This window comes from Topomyia yanbarensis, chromosome 2, assembly GCF_030247195.1.
Source record: "Topomyia yanbarensis strain Yona2022 chromosome 2, ASM3024719v1, whole genome shotgun sequence".
Classification (NCBI taxonomy): domain Eukaryota; kingdom Metazoa; phylum Arthropoda; class Insecta; order Diptera; family Culicidae; genus Topomyia; species Topomyia yanbarensis.
The window spans coordinates 280,846,889-280,861,316 of NC_080671.1; the positions used below are offsets into that span (position 1 = coordinate 280,846,889).

The window sequence follows — 14,428 nt, forward strand, 5'->3', positions numbered from 1 at the left end:
AAATTTTTCCAAAATGTGACCACAAGTGCTTCGATTTGTAGTAAACTGAAGTCTCTTTGTGCGGTTTTTTTGCGGTTTTTTATGCGACTTTTTTATGCGGATTTTCAAAGTTATGTGGTTTTTTATGCGGATTTTCAAAGCTATGCGGTTTTTTATGCGGATTTTCAAAGTTATGCGGTTTTTTATGCGAATTTTCAAAGTTATGCGATTCTTTTTATGCAGCTTCCTTTTAATTTCTAGGGCATCACCTGAAGCGACTTTTATCGAAAGATAGATCCTCGTGAATGCACATGCTTAAACAAAAGACATAAAATGTTCATATTTTTAATTTAGGTTATAAATTTCTAGTCTTTGGATTAAGGATATAAGAAGCATTCTTGATGCAGTGAAAATAAAAATCGAAAATGACTGAATACCTTTATTCCCGATGAGCTGAATCTCTTATACCATTCGACTCAGTTCGGCGAGACCGGAGAAAAGTCTCTGAGCGTGTATTTTTTTTACTTGGTGATAAAGCTTTTACGCCGATCCGGCACACGTTCAGTAGTTAGACCATACTACTGATTTCGTCCATCGTGTGCCAGAGTGAGGGACTCTAAACAGAGAAGATAACTTTGAACCCTATTCCTCTAAACTCCACCAAGAAGTCCGACATTTGCCTGATCCCCCGGATTCCATTTGAAATGACTACTTTGGGGGGAGGCGTGCTAATGCACTTAACTTGATTTTAGGTCTAGCTGATCTTGCTAGATTTCGCTTGTCTTGTAACCGCCTTATCAGTCCTGCACGGCATGATATTCTACATGCTTTCCTCTCTACGTTTACCAGTTGGATGCCGTGGTCGATCTGGCGATTCCGGTTGGAGGGTGGCTTCCGGTTTACTGGTGCCCCAACGACCAGGGTCTGTCGCGTTCGGTGCTAATCGGCGTAGTTCGCGACGGTGGAGCTAGCCTACCACTAACAGCCATTCAAAGTCTTTTTGGTCACATTGGCCAACATCATCAGTTTCGGAAGCCCCGGCGGATGCATCAAAATTCAGAATAACATTCACATCGGTTTCTCGGATATGGCTAGACCAAATCAACCAAACTTAGTCTCAAATGAAAGATGCTGCGTCCCCGTAAATGGCCATTAAATTTTATCTCCAACCGACTTCCGGTTCCGGAGTTACGGGTTGTGGCGTGCGATCACATAGCAAATTGTGATTCAAACCGATATTCCGATGAAAGCAAAAAAGGTAAAAATTTCGCTAAAATGTCTCTCAAACAACTTAAATTTGCTGTTCTAGGTCACCGACGGCCAAACAAACTTTCGTTGACTACATTGACCACCATAGACGGTTCCGGAAGTGCCCGGGAAAAGCGGCCATCTTTCAAAATTAGCAAACTCATATCAGTTTCTCGGAAATGGTTGGGCCGATTTTCACAAACTTAGTCCCAAATGATAGCTATATTATCCCTGTCTGTAAAATGTCTGTAAAATTTCGCACGCTTATATGGTTCCGGGAATAGAACCGTCCGGTCACATATGAAATTCCCATATAATTTAAAAAAAATGTTAAAACTTGAATAATGATTGCTTTTCTTGTATATAGTTGTCATGTCATGTATAATAATAAAATTTAATATATGCATTTGAAAGCTTTTAAATGAATATAAATAACTTAAATATTTTCGTGTTCATGATTGAGAAAGGCACAATTGAACCGCTAGGTGGATTAAAACAGGTTCCTTCTTTACGATTTCCCCCGTTTTTCGCAAATGGTTCGATTTTTCACGGTTTCCACAGTATGTTTGATAAAAAAAAACTCGACGTTTCAGCGGATAATCCGCAAATCTAGCAATATAGAATTTGTATCATCACACGAAAAATCACCTTGCATATCCGATGGATCTTGAAGAACTTTTGAGATAAATATGCGCTTCACTTCGTTTGATGCGTTTATGATGCGGGACGTGTGCTTTTATGGCATCTTACGCTGACACATAGTCATTGGGTCCAAATTTTATTTCTCGCGCTTAAAAATAGTGTTTGTACAATCGTTTTTGTTTATAATGACGGAATATTGAGTTTATTAAAGAGAGTATTAAGAGTGCGTCGATTATGACATAAAAATAGATCACGTTTAAAGTTGCGTCATATACAATTGCGTCAGACTTCTCAATTGAATCATCTTTAATATTCAGATTTTTTTAGTGTGAAAGTGCCACATCTGTTCGAGATGCTGCTTTCACTAGCTCTAAATTTTAGATAAATCTGGCTATTTTCTTGATATGCCGGCTTCGATAAACAACTGGCAACAAGGTTAGGCAATTCGGTTGGTTGTTTTTATTTCTCTGTGCTAATATTGTGTTTTTATCGTTTTTTTTCGAATTTATTCGTTGTGGATTACTTCATATCCGACGTATTTTTCATCACTGCATCGGTGTGGCTTGGAGTACAACGTTGTTTGTTAAATTACATCGACAAATCGCCAAAAACTGCACCGCATTCGCTCTGTGTTGAAATCGTACGGAAAAAAGCAATGTAGCCTTTTTGTTGGGCTTGTACTCGCAGTATTGACGAGGAAGATGAAATAGTTTGCAATGGCTTTTGTAAATCATCTTTCCACCTCAAATGGGCTCACCAGTCAGCGGGAATTCGTGACGCTGTATCTGGATGTTCACAATTGTTTTGGATGTGCAAAGCTTGTACAAAAATGATGGCAAATGCTTGTTTTCGTCAAGTTGTTGTATCGACGAACAACGCAATGCAGTCAATGGTTGAAGAGCAAAACAAGGTGCTGGACGAACTGAGGAATGAAGTTGCACTCAACACCACGAAAATCAATAAATACTTCAGCGAACGCCCTTTCCCACCACACCACGTAGAACACAACTAAACCCAAATTCACGCAAGAGACCACGGCTATTAATCCCGGATGAACCACCGCACCGCGATAACATTTTTGAAGGTACAAAAGATATTGAACCGGACGACGCTATACCATTGGTGGCAGCTAAAAAGGATAAACAGTTTTGGCTGAACTTATCTGGTTTCGATCCTCAGGTGACAGTGCATCAAATCGAAAAGCTGATCAGGAACAATTTGAAAACAGACACAGCTGTGAACGTTGTTAAACTTGTACCTAAAGGCAGAACACTTGATGAACTTTCATTCGTATCGTTCAAAGCTGGTATTGATTTGCAGCTGAAAGATTTATCCCTATCCAAATCAACATGGCAGAAGGGAATTGTTTTCCGACCATTTGATTTCCAGCCCTCGTCGAACACACGTAATATTTTTCGCTTCTTGCCAACACCAGCAGACACTAAATCACAATAAGCCACTCTTCGCACGTTCCTATTGTCACACAGAAAGTTCTACTGATGCTCAAGAATTACCAGCGGATTTAACCTGCATCCGCCTTTCCGTCTGCACATCAGTTTTCTGCTACCAATAGACGTGGTCCGAATCGTGAAAAAAGTTACCGTCCAATCTCGCTTTATTATCAGAACACGCGTGGAATCCGGACGAAGACAAATTTATTACTATTAAATATTTCTCAGTGTGATTATGACGTTATTGCCTTTACTGAAACTTGGCTGAATAACGACGTTTCAAACTCTGAGCTAGCTCTGAACTATACTATTTACCGTTGTGATAGAAACCCCCAAACCAGCCAGCACAGACGAGGAGGGGGGGGGTCCTGATAGCAGTAAAAAACGGCCTTCAGAGCTCTGCTATTTGTATTGCTGACTGTGATCAATTGGAGCAAATTATCGTTCGCATCTCATCACCAAACTTTGATATGATAGTGTGCTGTATATATCTGCCGCCCAACAGTGAGCCCCTGTTGTACGAGCAACATGCAATATGTGTGAAAAAATTAATTGATCTTGCGGGTGATCGTGGTGTGGTTTTGACTGTTGGGGATTATAATCTCCCTCAATTACGTTGGATGTCGGATGAAAATTTGAACTGTACGATACCGGTAAATGCTTCGTCTGAACAGGAAATATCCTTGGTTGAGTCGATTTGGCAAACGGAATGTCTCAGATAAACGATCTCGAAAACGTAAACGCGAGACTTCTTGACTTAGCGTTCATTAGTGACACTGATTGTGTTGAATTGTGTGAGCCACCGTTACCATTGCTAAAGATCGACCAACATCATCGGCCTTTTATCTTGCTATTCGAGCTTGACGTTATTAAGCAAAACGCTCCTGGTATTGTTGTTGATTCCCTTGGCTTTGATTTTACCCGCTGTGATTTCGAGAGGCTCAACACATTGTTCGCCGAAGTTCATTAGGAGGAATTTCTTGTTGGTTGCAGTGTTAATGAAGCTATGACAAATATGTATGACAAAATGTATGCTTTATTTCGTGATGTTGTTCCTGTGAAGCGACCTCGTCGTCCGCGTGGTAAAAAGCAGCCTTGGTGGAATAACGAGCTACAGAATCTACGGAACCGTCTTCGCAAGGTTAGGAAACGATACTTTCGCTGGAGAGATGATCGGCACAAAGCTGAGCTGCATGCCATTGAGAGCGAATATAACTCTTTGCTTGCGCATTGCTTTTGTTGCTATATTCATCGCACGGAGGAGAACCTGAAGCAGGACCCCAATTCATTTTGGTTGTAAGAAGCCGTAAGCAGTCATCCGGAATCCCACAACGTGTTAGTTACAACGCAATTACAGCCGAGTCCCCGATTGAATCGGCAAATCTATTCTCATCCTTTTTTCAAAGTGTGCAAAGTAATAACCGATCACCTTTGTCTGAAGCATATTTGAATAGTCTGCCGTTGTTCGATTTGAATATGTCGCTATTCAATTTCTCGCCGCGTGATGTGGAGCTGAAGTTGCAGTCTATTGATGGTTCTAAGGGTGCTGGTCCGGATGGCTTACCGCCTATCTTCTTCAAGAGCTGTGCTGTAATGTTGGCTGTTCCTGCGAGTATAATTTTCAACAGGTCATTGTCCGAAGGAATTTTCCCGAGTGTCTGGAAGACAGCATCTATTACACCGATCCACAAGGCAGGTAGCATCCACGATGTTGAAAATTATCGAGCCATTTCAATTTTGAGCTGCTTACCGAAAATTTTTGAAAGCCTCGTTCATGATTTGCTGTACCCGAAGGTTCACCACATCATTTCCGAGTGGCAGCATGGATTTGTGAAAAAACGTTCGACGAGTACTAATCTTATGGCGTACGTTTCGTCACTTAGTAGCGCGCTTGGACAACGTCAGCAGGTTGATGCCGTTTACGTTGATTTTGCAAAAGCGTTCGATAGGGTGCCTCATTTGTTAATCGTGGCCAAATTTGAACGCATGGGACTTCCTGAGTGGTTGACACGGTGGATAATGTCATACCTCATCGAGCGTAGTGCATTAGTGCGCATAGATGAAACGAGATCATCTCCGTTTGTGATAGAGTCGGGTGTGCCTCAGGGTAGTCATTTGGGCCCGCTACTGTTTATTTTATTTGTAAACGATTTGTGCTCCGCTATATAGTCTCCTAAGTATATGTTTGCTGATGATCTGGAATTTTTCCGTGTAATTGCGTCGGCAGTCGATTGCTGTGCTATTCAAGCTGATATTGATATGCTGCTAAATTGGTGTACTCATAACGGGATGGAAGTAAATGTGCAAAAGTGCAATGTGATATCGTTCTGTCGAAACAGGCATGTCCTGACATTTGATTATAGAATGGCAGAAAGCAGTATCAACCAAGTTAATACGATAAAGGACCTAGGCATTCTCATCGATAATAAACTAAATTTCGCGCAGCACATTGCAATGACTACAGCCAAGGCCTATGCCGTGCTGGGGTTCATTAAACGAAACACGCAGCAATTCAGCGATATTTATTGCCTAAAAACGCTATTTTGTGCACTCGTGCGTAGCATCCTGGAGTACGGCGTGCTTGTGTGGGCACCCTATCATGCTGTTCAAATTAATCGCATCGAACGAATTCAGCGTCACTTTGTTCGTTACGCTCTGCGGTTACTACCTTGGACTGATCCTATTCGTCTACCGCCCTATGAACATCGATGCAATCTTCTACGTTCGCCAACTCTTGCAAGTCGGAGGATAATGCTGCAACGGCTCTTCGTGTTCGATCTTCTGGAAAACAATATAGATAGCCCGGAGTTGCTGAGCCAGCTCCGATTCAACGTACCACCTAGACCCACCAGATGAACTGATTTCTTTCGGTTACGGATGTAGCGTACTCTTTTTTCACAAAACAATCCGTTCAATGTATGCTGTCGTAATTTTAATGATGTAGCTGACAAGTATGATTTTAACATTACTAAGACTACCTTTAAACATAGAATTATTATTAATTAAGGAACTGTCTGTACGAGAAAATCGACGACCAGTATAAATAAATAAATAAAAGTTATGATAGAACGTGAAAAATGATTAAACTTACCTGATTTTTGTGTAAATTATCTACGAGAATCAGTTCAGTCATGTAAAAGGCAACCATTGCATTGCCACCAAGTGCGGTGACGTGCGCTCTTATAACAGCCAACACCTCAGCTATAAAGCTATGCACAAATCCGCTTATACCACCAATTTCCTTCACTGCAGTACATTCTCTGATGAAGAAGAAGTCTAAATTCCCCAAATATTTTTCTATTTTTCCACCCGGAATATAACATAGAGGTGTGATGTCGACTCCGTATCGCTCCTTTAATGGCATCTTTAAAAAAACATATTGTTATTTTATTTACTGTATGGATTAATGCTACCATAATTTTTGAAGTGTTCTTTTTTTGTAGTTACGAAGATTTCAAAAATTAGAGCCGCATTATATTCATTAGAAAAATCTAAAAGTATATTCATATCTCTTTTACTTAGATACATTTTCACACATATTTCTTCCGTCGGAAATGAATACCGTTTGAACCTATGGAATGGCTATGTTCCCAAAATTTGCTTTCTACCATGAAGGCACATAATTCCGCGCAGTTTAGAATTCCGTGCACTCTGAGCTATTTGGCAAATTACAGAAGCAGGCTTGTTACAATAATTACACATGTAATACACATATGCTGCTTATGTTTATCCATACTCGTCCTTGTAACCGCCATGTTTGCATATTTCCATAGCGATTGCGTTAAGACCATAATTTAGACAGTATAACTAATTTGAAGCGAAACGGTTGATTTTCGTTTTCAAACTTGTAAACAACAAAATAAAAAGAGTGTGTTAAATAACAATTCATAAGACAAAAATGGCGAGCACGCTTATAAATAGGTATTATCGCTGAAATTACAGTACGCGGAAAAGGTGCACTAAATTTAGGCAAACCCAATTCCGCTTTTTTAAATTGTAGTTAAGACCATCAAGAAAAACATATAATATACACTAGAAAACATCAAAAAGCATTGCGTATGGTCCGGCAAGGACATTTGGACGGTGTTAAGTCTAAGTCGCAAAACATAAAAAATGAGATAATGACAACACTGGATAAAGAATTTCTTCAGCTTCATTCAACTTTTGCCAGATTTGAAATATGTAACCATTAACAAGAATTATGGCAAAAAATAATTTCCAATTATAACGTAGAGGATGCTGCGATTCCCGTTTAAACCCGTTTTTCTCGAAATCAATATTTTTCACTTAGTCTGGTCTGACTTAACACCGACCAATTCATCTAAAAAGCTGCAAAAACTCCGGGAACGTAATGGATAAAAAGTTTCTTTCAGTGACATTCAAACAAATCTGGAAGAGTACCAAACCTGTCTTCAAACATTGAGCCGGAGTTTCGAACGATTCAAACTAAACCAAAGAGATAAAAGAGTATATGTACCTGACCCATACTCTTTTATGTCTATGGTTTAGTACGAATCTTTCAAAACTTCTGCTTCCAGCGGTTACTGGAAGCAATTTCTGAGCCTTCTGGAATTAACAATATAGATGAGAGAGTAATTCGCCCAAGAAAAGAGGTTGTTCTACTCTCATTGGTAATCTGCGATTTAAAGGCAACATTTCAATATGTGGTGAGATAAACTCAGGGTTACAAGTGGAACAAGTTCTGGAAGTTTCATTCTGAGTTGATATTAACTGAATATGATTTGATTATAGAACCTGCTAAACCGGCAACATCCCAAAATCCTTTTTGATAAAACTTGTCACAAACCAGCCAACGTAATCAGAATATGAATCAGAAATCAGGAATCAGAATATATTGGCTTGAATGACACGTATATCGGCAATATTTCGATAAGGTTACAATAAAAAACAATTGTTGAAATAAATTTACAAAGAAAAACCTTTTTACATTTCTTACAAAAGAAATGTATAGGATTCGCTCAAACTTTGAAAATTTTTTCCGAGGCCCGGAGGGCCGAGTCACAGAGAACAGACATATAAGCTAGAACAACTTTTCCCGAAAAACCTGTGTAAACATTTAAATGAAAATACGTTGAAAATGACCATCGCATACAGGTTCGTATGCGTCAGTCACCATTGTATCAAAGTTTGCATACAAATCCCGTATAGCGATTGCTGGCCGATCGGAGCGCCGACCAGTGGCAAATTGCTACTTGCTGTTTTCATTTCAAAGCGACAGTTTTATTTCTTACACAAGTTGAAAACTTTACTTGTATGTCAGTTCTCAGTGGCCGAGTTTCATATACCAATCGACAAATTGAGACAATGTCTGCACCCAAAACAAAAATCTCTTGCAATGATTGCAAGCGACAATCACTTGCAAATAATGTTAGCATCGCTTGCAATTTTGCAGTTAAAGCCGCTTGCAATTGTTGCAAGCATATAAAATCACTTCATCTCTCGCTATACGTACATACGTTTCTTCAACACACTGTCAAAGGATTACCACCACATTTACATGCCTATGCTGGTTGGTATAGCAACGCACGGCGAGTTTTTATTTTCCGTCTACTTTTTATTCATTCCTCACCAACATCATCAAACGCAGTTTTGTGGTTTATTCATTACACACGAGACGGCATCAAATTGCGGATGTGACAACTGTACGAGTTTTAACGTCCTGTTCTTATGTGTAAGGACAGATCAGTGCTTATAGTTAGCGCTATGAAGCGCAAGGACCTAAGTTCAAATCTGGCTGCGTGTTTTACTTTTTTCATTAATCGTGAAATCATCTGTTTATATATGACTTTTATCCACTTATTACTATCTGGTAGTATGGTTGGGTGGATAAAGTATTGCTTAGCGATCTGTTTGTGCGGGGGTACATTTTTCAATGCCAACAGCCTTTTTTTCTTACGCATATTGGTCACCAATACACATACATCGCTAATACATAGGCAAAATTCGGTTTTTCTGTTTCTTGCATTGCATGCAAGGAAGCTTCTTGCAATTTTCGCACATTACCAGAACGCTTGCAATTTTCGCTCGTATTTATTGCATTAATGTAAGCGAATCTTACCGGGTACGTTTTGGGTGTGTATGTGTGTGTGTATATGTGTGTGTGTATGTATGTACAAAATGTCATGTAATTATCTCAGCAATGGCTGAACCGATCTTAATGAAACTAGTTTCAAATGAAAGGCCTAACGCTCCCATTTGACACTATTATTTTTGTTTTTCGATATGTTGTTTACTTTCTGAGATATGGGTAGTTTTGTCAAAACAGGGCTGGCTTGAAGCGAATAACTTTCGAACAAGGCAATTATATCGCACAAACTAAACAGAAACGAAAAGCTTATGAAAATACCTTTCCAACAAGCTATAGATTGTCAAAATCCGTTCCCAAATGGCGGAGATATTAAACATTTTGTGTTTTTATTCCTCGCTTATCAATTTTCACCAACTGAAAACGAGATCGTTACGTACAGAGTATTTCTTTACTGGTGTTTTAGGGGTAAAACTAAACCGATTTTGAACATCGGGGTATGAAAACACATCTACGTGATTCAAGGAATTCGATTATGAAAGCATTTTGTGAATTACCTATATAATAATTGAACTATTTCTCAAAAAGCAATATGTAAGTTCGCTTCAAAAACAAAATAATGCGTTCATAGTGATTTTTTTTTTCTAGAGTTCATGTATTTATCCCTTGGATTAGGCGTTGCGTTCAATCGTGAAGTAAATATTGGATGGTATATAATTATACAGTTCATCAAGTAATTCACCTAGTAATGAGATAAGACTTCTCATACAATTATACTCGTGGCATCACCGAAAGAAACTGTATTTTTGAATCCCAAAACTCTAGCAAAAATTTAGCTCTTTAGAAATTTAGATTATATTGGTTATGGCGCAAAAATTACTACTTACATTATTTATAATAAGGATGTAAGGAATCAATATATCGCATAATATACCTATAAAAATAAGGTCTGGCATGGCCTCACATGCCCTCCCCATCTCTATCTCACTCTCTCTTTCTCTCCCTCTCTCTCTCTCTCTCTCTCTCTCTCTCTCTCTCTCTCTCTTTCGTCATGTTGGTGACAACTTTCACGACTCACATCTATCTTGCTATTTCTCTATCCATTTCTAAGTTGTGTGATATGATTCTCTGCTAATCTTTATTAATATTCAAGCTGATTTCATGTGTGCGATGTAATTGTGAAGGTTTGAGAAAACAAAACTATTTTTTGTCTGTTACCCTATTATTTTCTTTGCATTTTAGTGTAAAAGAGACTCGCAGAAACAAGTTTAATAATACATCCTACATGTCAAATAAAATATTTGTAGTCCGAGAAAATTTGCAAAATATTTGCCTTATGGGAAAACTATAACTATTTTCAAGGTGATATTGGTATTTCGAAACGTTGCACTATGGGTAGACAGGTGACCATCGAAAACTACATCAACTCAAATTTAATTCAGTTCTATTCAAAGCTTGTATAAACACTATAATAAAGGAAATTCATGGTTATCTCAGAAAAATATGTGACTTGAATGGGAGGTGGGACATTCCACGTGCGATATTTCAACTCTTCGTATCTCTATTGAATTTTGAATAAAACATATGCTCAAATATGTCATGTGAAAACTAAGAACACCTTTTTGTGATGTTATTATTGAAAATGCGCATACATTATATTGGTATGAACTTTCATGAAAAATAACGGACCAAAGCCCAAAAATATCCACGAATTAGATCCGGGAAAAGAAGTCTCCCAAAGTCCCCACTCTCAATGGGGGATGCAAGTACAAGGTGTCTTCTAACTTATCGTCGTCCATATCTGCTCTATACTGAGTACACTTCAATTGAAGTTTCAATGGAAGTCACAATTAGTAGTGAGGCATTGGATAATTCAGCACACGTTTCGTTCGAGTTTTCCATATTGTACAAGTAAATTAACGAGGATTACAATCAGAGTTTATGCATTGGACAGATAGTTGATCTGACTACATTTTTGCCATCCTGACAGTTTGAACCATTTCTTTTTCACAGTAATGGATTGTCCAGGGCTTATTTATCCATATTTCCTGAACGAGAATTCCGAACGAAACAATACGCAAACTATAAGGATGACTGGAAAGAGACTGCATTATAATCAACTGAATGCACGCCTTTTATGCTATCGGCATAGCCTAGACACTTCACACTATTTATTTTAGTTCAAATGAAAACTTTGAAATATCTACTTGTCTCTTTTATGAATCGCATTCTCCATCTTTTGCTCTATGTTCAATGGGCTTTCGTGAGATTTTGTCTACTTCCGAATCTGTAATAAGTTTTGATGTAGGCGTTCATTTGATAAAGTTATGACATATTTGTCGAATGAAGATTCGTCAAATCGTTGTAAACGTCACGAAAGAATGTGTCATGTGACCTTGTCTCACTTTACTATATTCAATTGCGCGTTAAATTACTGGACCAGCAAATTCTATTCTGCACAATATTTTTCAGGAATATATGACCAAAAAGTAAACTTTGATTTCCAAAGCAAATTGAACGTTCCAGGTTTCTGATAACTAATTAAGGTCTATCAATAATGTTGAAACACTAAATAATCACGACGCCGTCAAGTAAAGAAGCGTGAAATCGAAAAGACTAAAACAAAAAAAGGATAGAAGCCCTAGAAATTTTGTTCATCTGCGTTCATTTAATCTACTTTATTCGTTTCATCATTTGGATTCACTCTGATCAGTTTATTCATTTCGTGCATTTTAGTCATATCATTCATTTCACTTATTTTATTCACTGTTTTCATTCAATGCATTCTATTCATTTTCCCAGTTCATACATATTGTTTAAAATGAAGAACATTTTATTAACCTGACTATTTTTTCAGTTTTGTTCATTTCATCCAAATAATTCTTTTGACGCAATTTATTTTTTCTATTAATGTATAACCTTACAACATCGATTAATTCATCATTTCAATCAATACATTTTCTTCTTTTTGCCTTTCTCATATAAAGAAAGGCTATGCAATCACTGTCAAAATCGACTTTTTAACGGAGGCCCGGAGGGCCGAGTGTCATACACCATTCGATTCAGTTCGTCGAGATCGGCAAATGTCTGTGTGTGTGTATGTATGTGTGTGTGTGTATGTGTGTGTGTGTCATTTAAACTCACACAATTTTCTCAGAGATGGCTGAACCGATTTTCGCAAACTTAGTTTCATATGAAAGGTATAACGCTCCCATAAGCTGCTATTGAATTTTTAGTTGATCCGACTTCCGGTTCCGGAGTTACGGGTTGAAGAGTGCGGTCACACAGCAAATTCCCATATGAACTGGTATCACCATGATGTTCAAATGATGTAAAACATATTAAAATTGATGTAACATTACTCTAGTTTGAGGGTCTGGATAACTAATGATCAATCAAAGCAGCTTTGACCACATTGGCTACCTATGACAGTTCATGACGCCCCCGGGGAACCCGCCAAGTTCCTAAGCTAATATCACACCCATTCCCCAACGAATTCTCTACCGATTTTTACAAACTTGATTTCAAATGAAAGATACAGTAATACCGTTGACTGCTGCTGAATTTCATTCTGTTCTGACTCTTGCTTCCGGAGTTACAGGGGTGTTAGTAAGGATGCACTGGAATGTCCCATGTAAATCGGTACAATCGTAATACCTCAGAGGCTAAAAACTATTGAAATTGTCACCAAATTACTTCTAATCGCAGATCTAGGTCACTGATTGCCAATCAAATATTCTTTGAATATATTGTCCACTATCGACGATTCCGGAAGTCCGGAATTCCGGGCATATTCCACAAATAAAGTCTCATCGGTTCTTCGCTGATGACTGAACCGATTTTCTCAAACCAAGTCTCAAATGGAAGGCAAAATATGCAGCTGAGTATTGCATCAGAGCCCCTCCCCCCTGCCTTGCCCTTATATCTCCCTCCTTCATCACTCCCCTCCCCTTGGACCACCTTCACGCCCGCATTTCCTTCATCCACCCCGTATACCGAAATAAGATGAAGGATTTCTGACGCATCCTCCACTCCCACTCTACTAACCCCCCATTCCCTCCACTTTTAAACCCATTCCACCAACATTTCAAAATATAATCACATGAAGATAACATTGAACTCATGCTGATTAAGCTAATTAAATACTATTCTTTTGCCTTTCTCATATAGAAAGGTTACGCAATTGCTCCAAAAACCGACTTTCTAACCGAGGCCCGGAGGGCCGAGTCTCATATAACATTCGACTCAGTTCGCCGAGATCGCAAAATATCTATGTGTATGTATGTGTGTATGTGTGTATGTATGTATGTATGTATGTATGTAAATGGATGGTATGATATGCAGATGGGTGTTGCATCGTTCGCCCCTCTCCTCCTTACAATTGCACCTCACCCCTTCATCACCACCCTCGGACCACCCTTACACTCGCATTCTCTTCATTGACCCCGCTACCGAAAGTGTATGTGTGTCATTTAAACTTACACAACTTTCTCAGAAATAGCTGAACCAATTTACACAAACTTAGTTTGAAATGAAAGGTATAGCGCTCCCATAAGCTGCTATTGAATTTTTAGTCCATCCGACTTTCAGTTCCAGTGTTACGGATTGGAGAGTGCGGTTACACAGCAAGTTCTCATATAAACTGGTAACACCATGATGTCTAAATTATTAAAATGGGATAATTAGCCGCTAGATTAGCCTGACTCCAAAGCAGATTACGAGTTGTCTTGATATAAGTCTACCTCATTAATATTTGTATGATGAGATAAAACATCAAATTTAAAGCATCTAAGCACTCTGGGAGTACAACAGAAAAGTCTTTTCATCAAAAGATAAAAATTGTTCGAGGAGGTTTGTGTACTGCTTGTTTCTGCAAACTGTATGTTTTTAAAGCGAGTGTTGACGGAAAACCCGTACGAATATAGCTAACTAGGTGTTGATCGGGTAAGTAAAATTATAATAATATAGGAGATCGAGTGAGTCAAATCGCCTTTTGCTATAACTACTTTTCTACCAATTTCATTTAGCAAAGGAAAATAATCGTTTCTAAAAAACGTCACAG

General features: G+C 38.5%; 1 protein-coding gene across 6 annotated transcripts in view; it reads right to left on the reverse strand.

The window, feature by feature from the left end:
• Window positions 1–14,428, reverse strand: part of LOC131678572 (C2 domain-containing protein 5) — a 1,698,126-nt gene that overhangs the window by 258,672 nt on the left and 1,425,026 nt on the right. For 4 of the 6 annotated variants that reach the window (XM_058958792.1, XM_058958791.1, XM_058958787.1 and 1 more), the window contains one exon: window positions 6,412–6,684. The exons of the other annotated variants lie outside the window; for them this stretch is intronic. In XM_058958792.1, coding sequence (XP_058814775.1) covers window positions 6,412–6,684 — 273 coding nt within the window. The remainder of the gene's footprint in view (window positions 1–6,411; window positions 6,685–14,428) is intronic. 6 annotated transcript variants of the gene reach the window in all.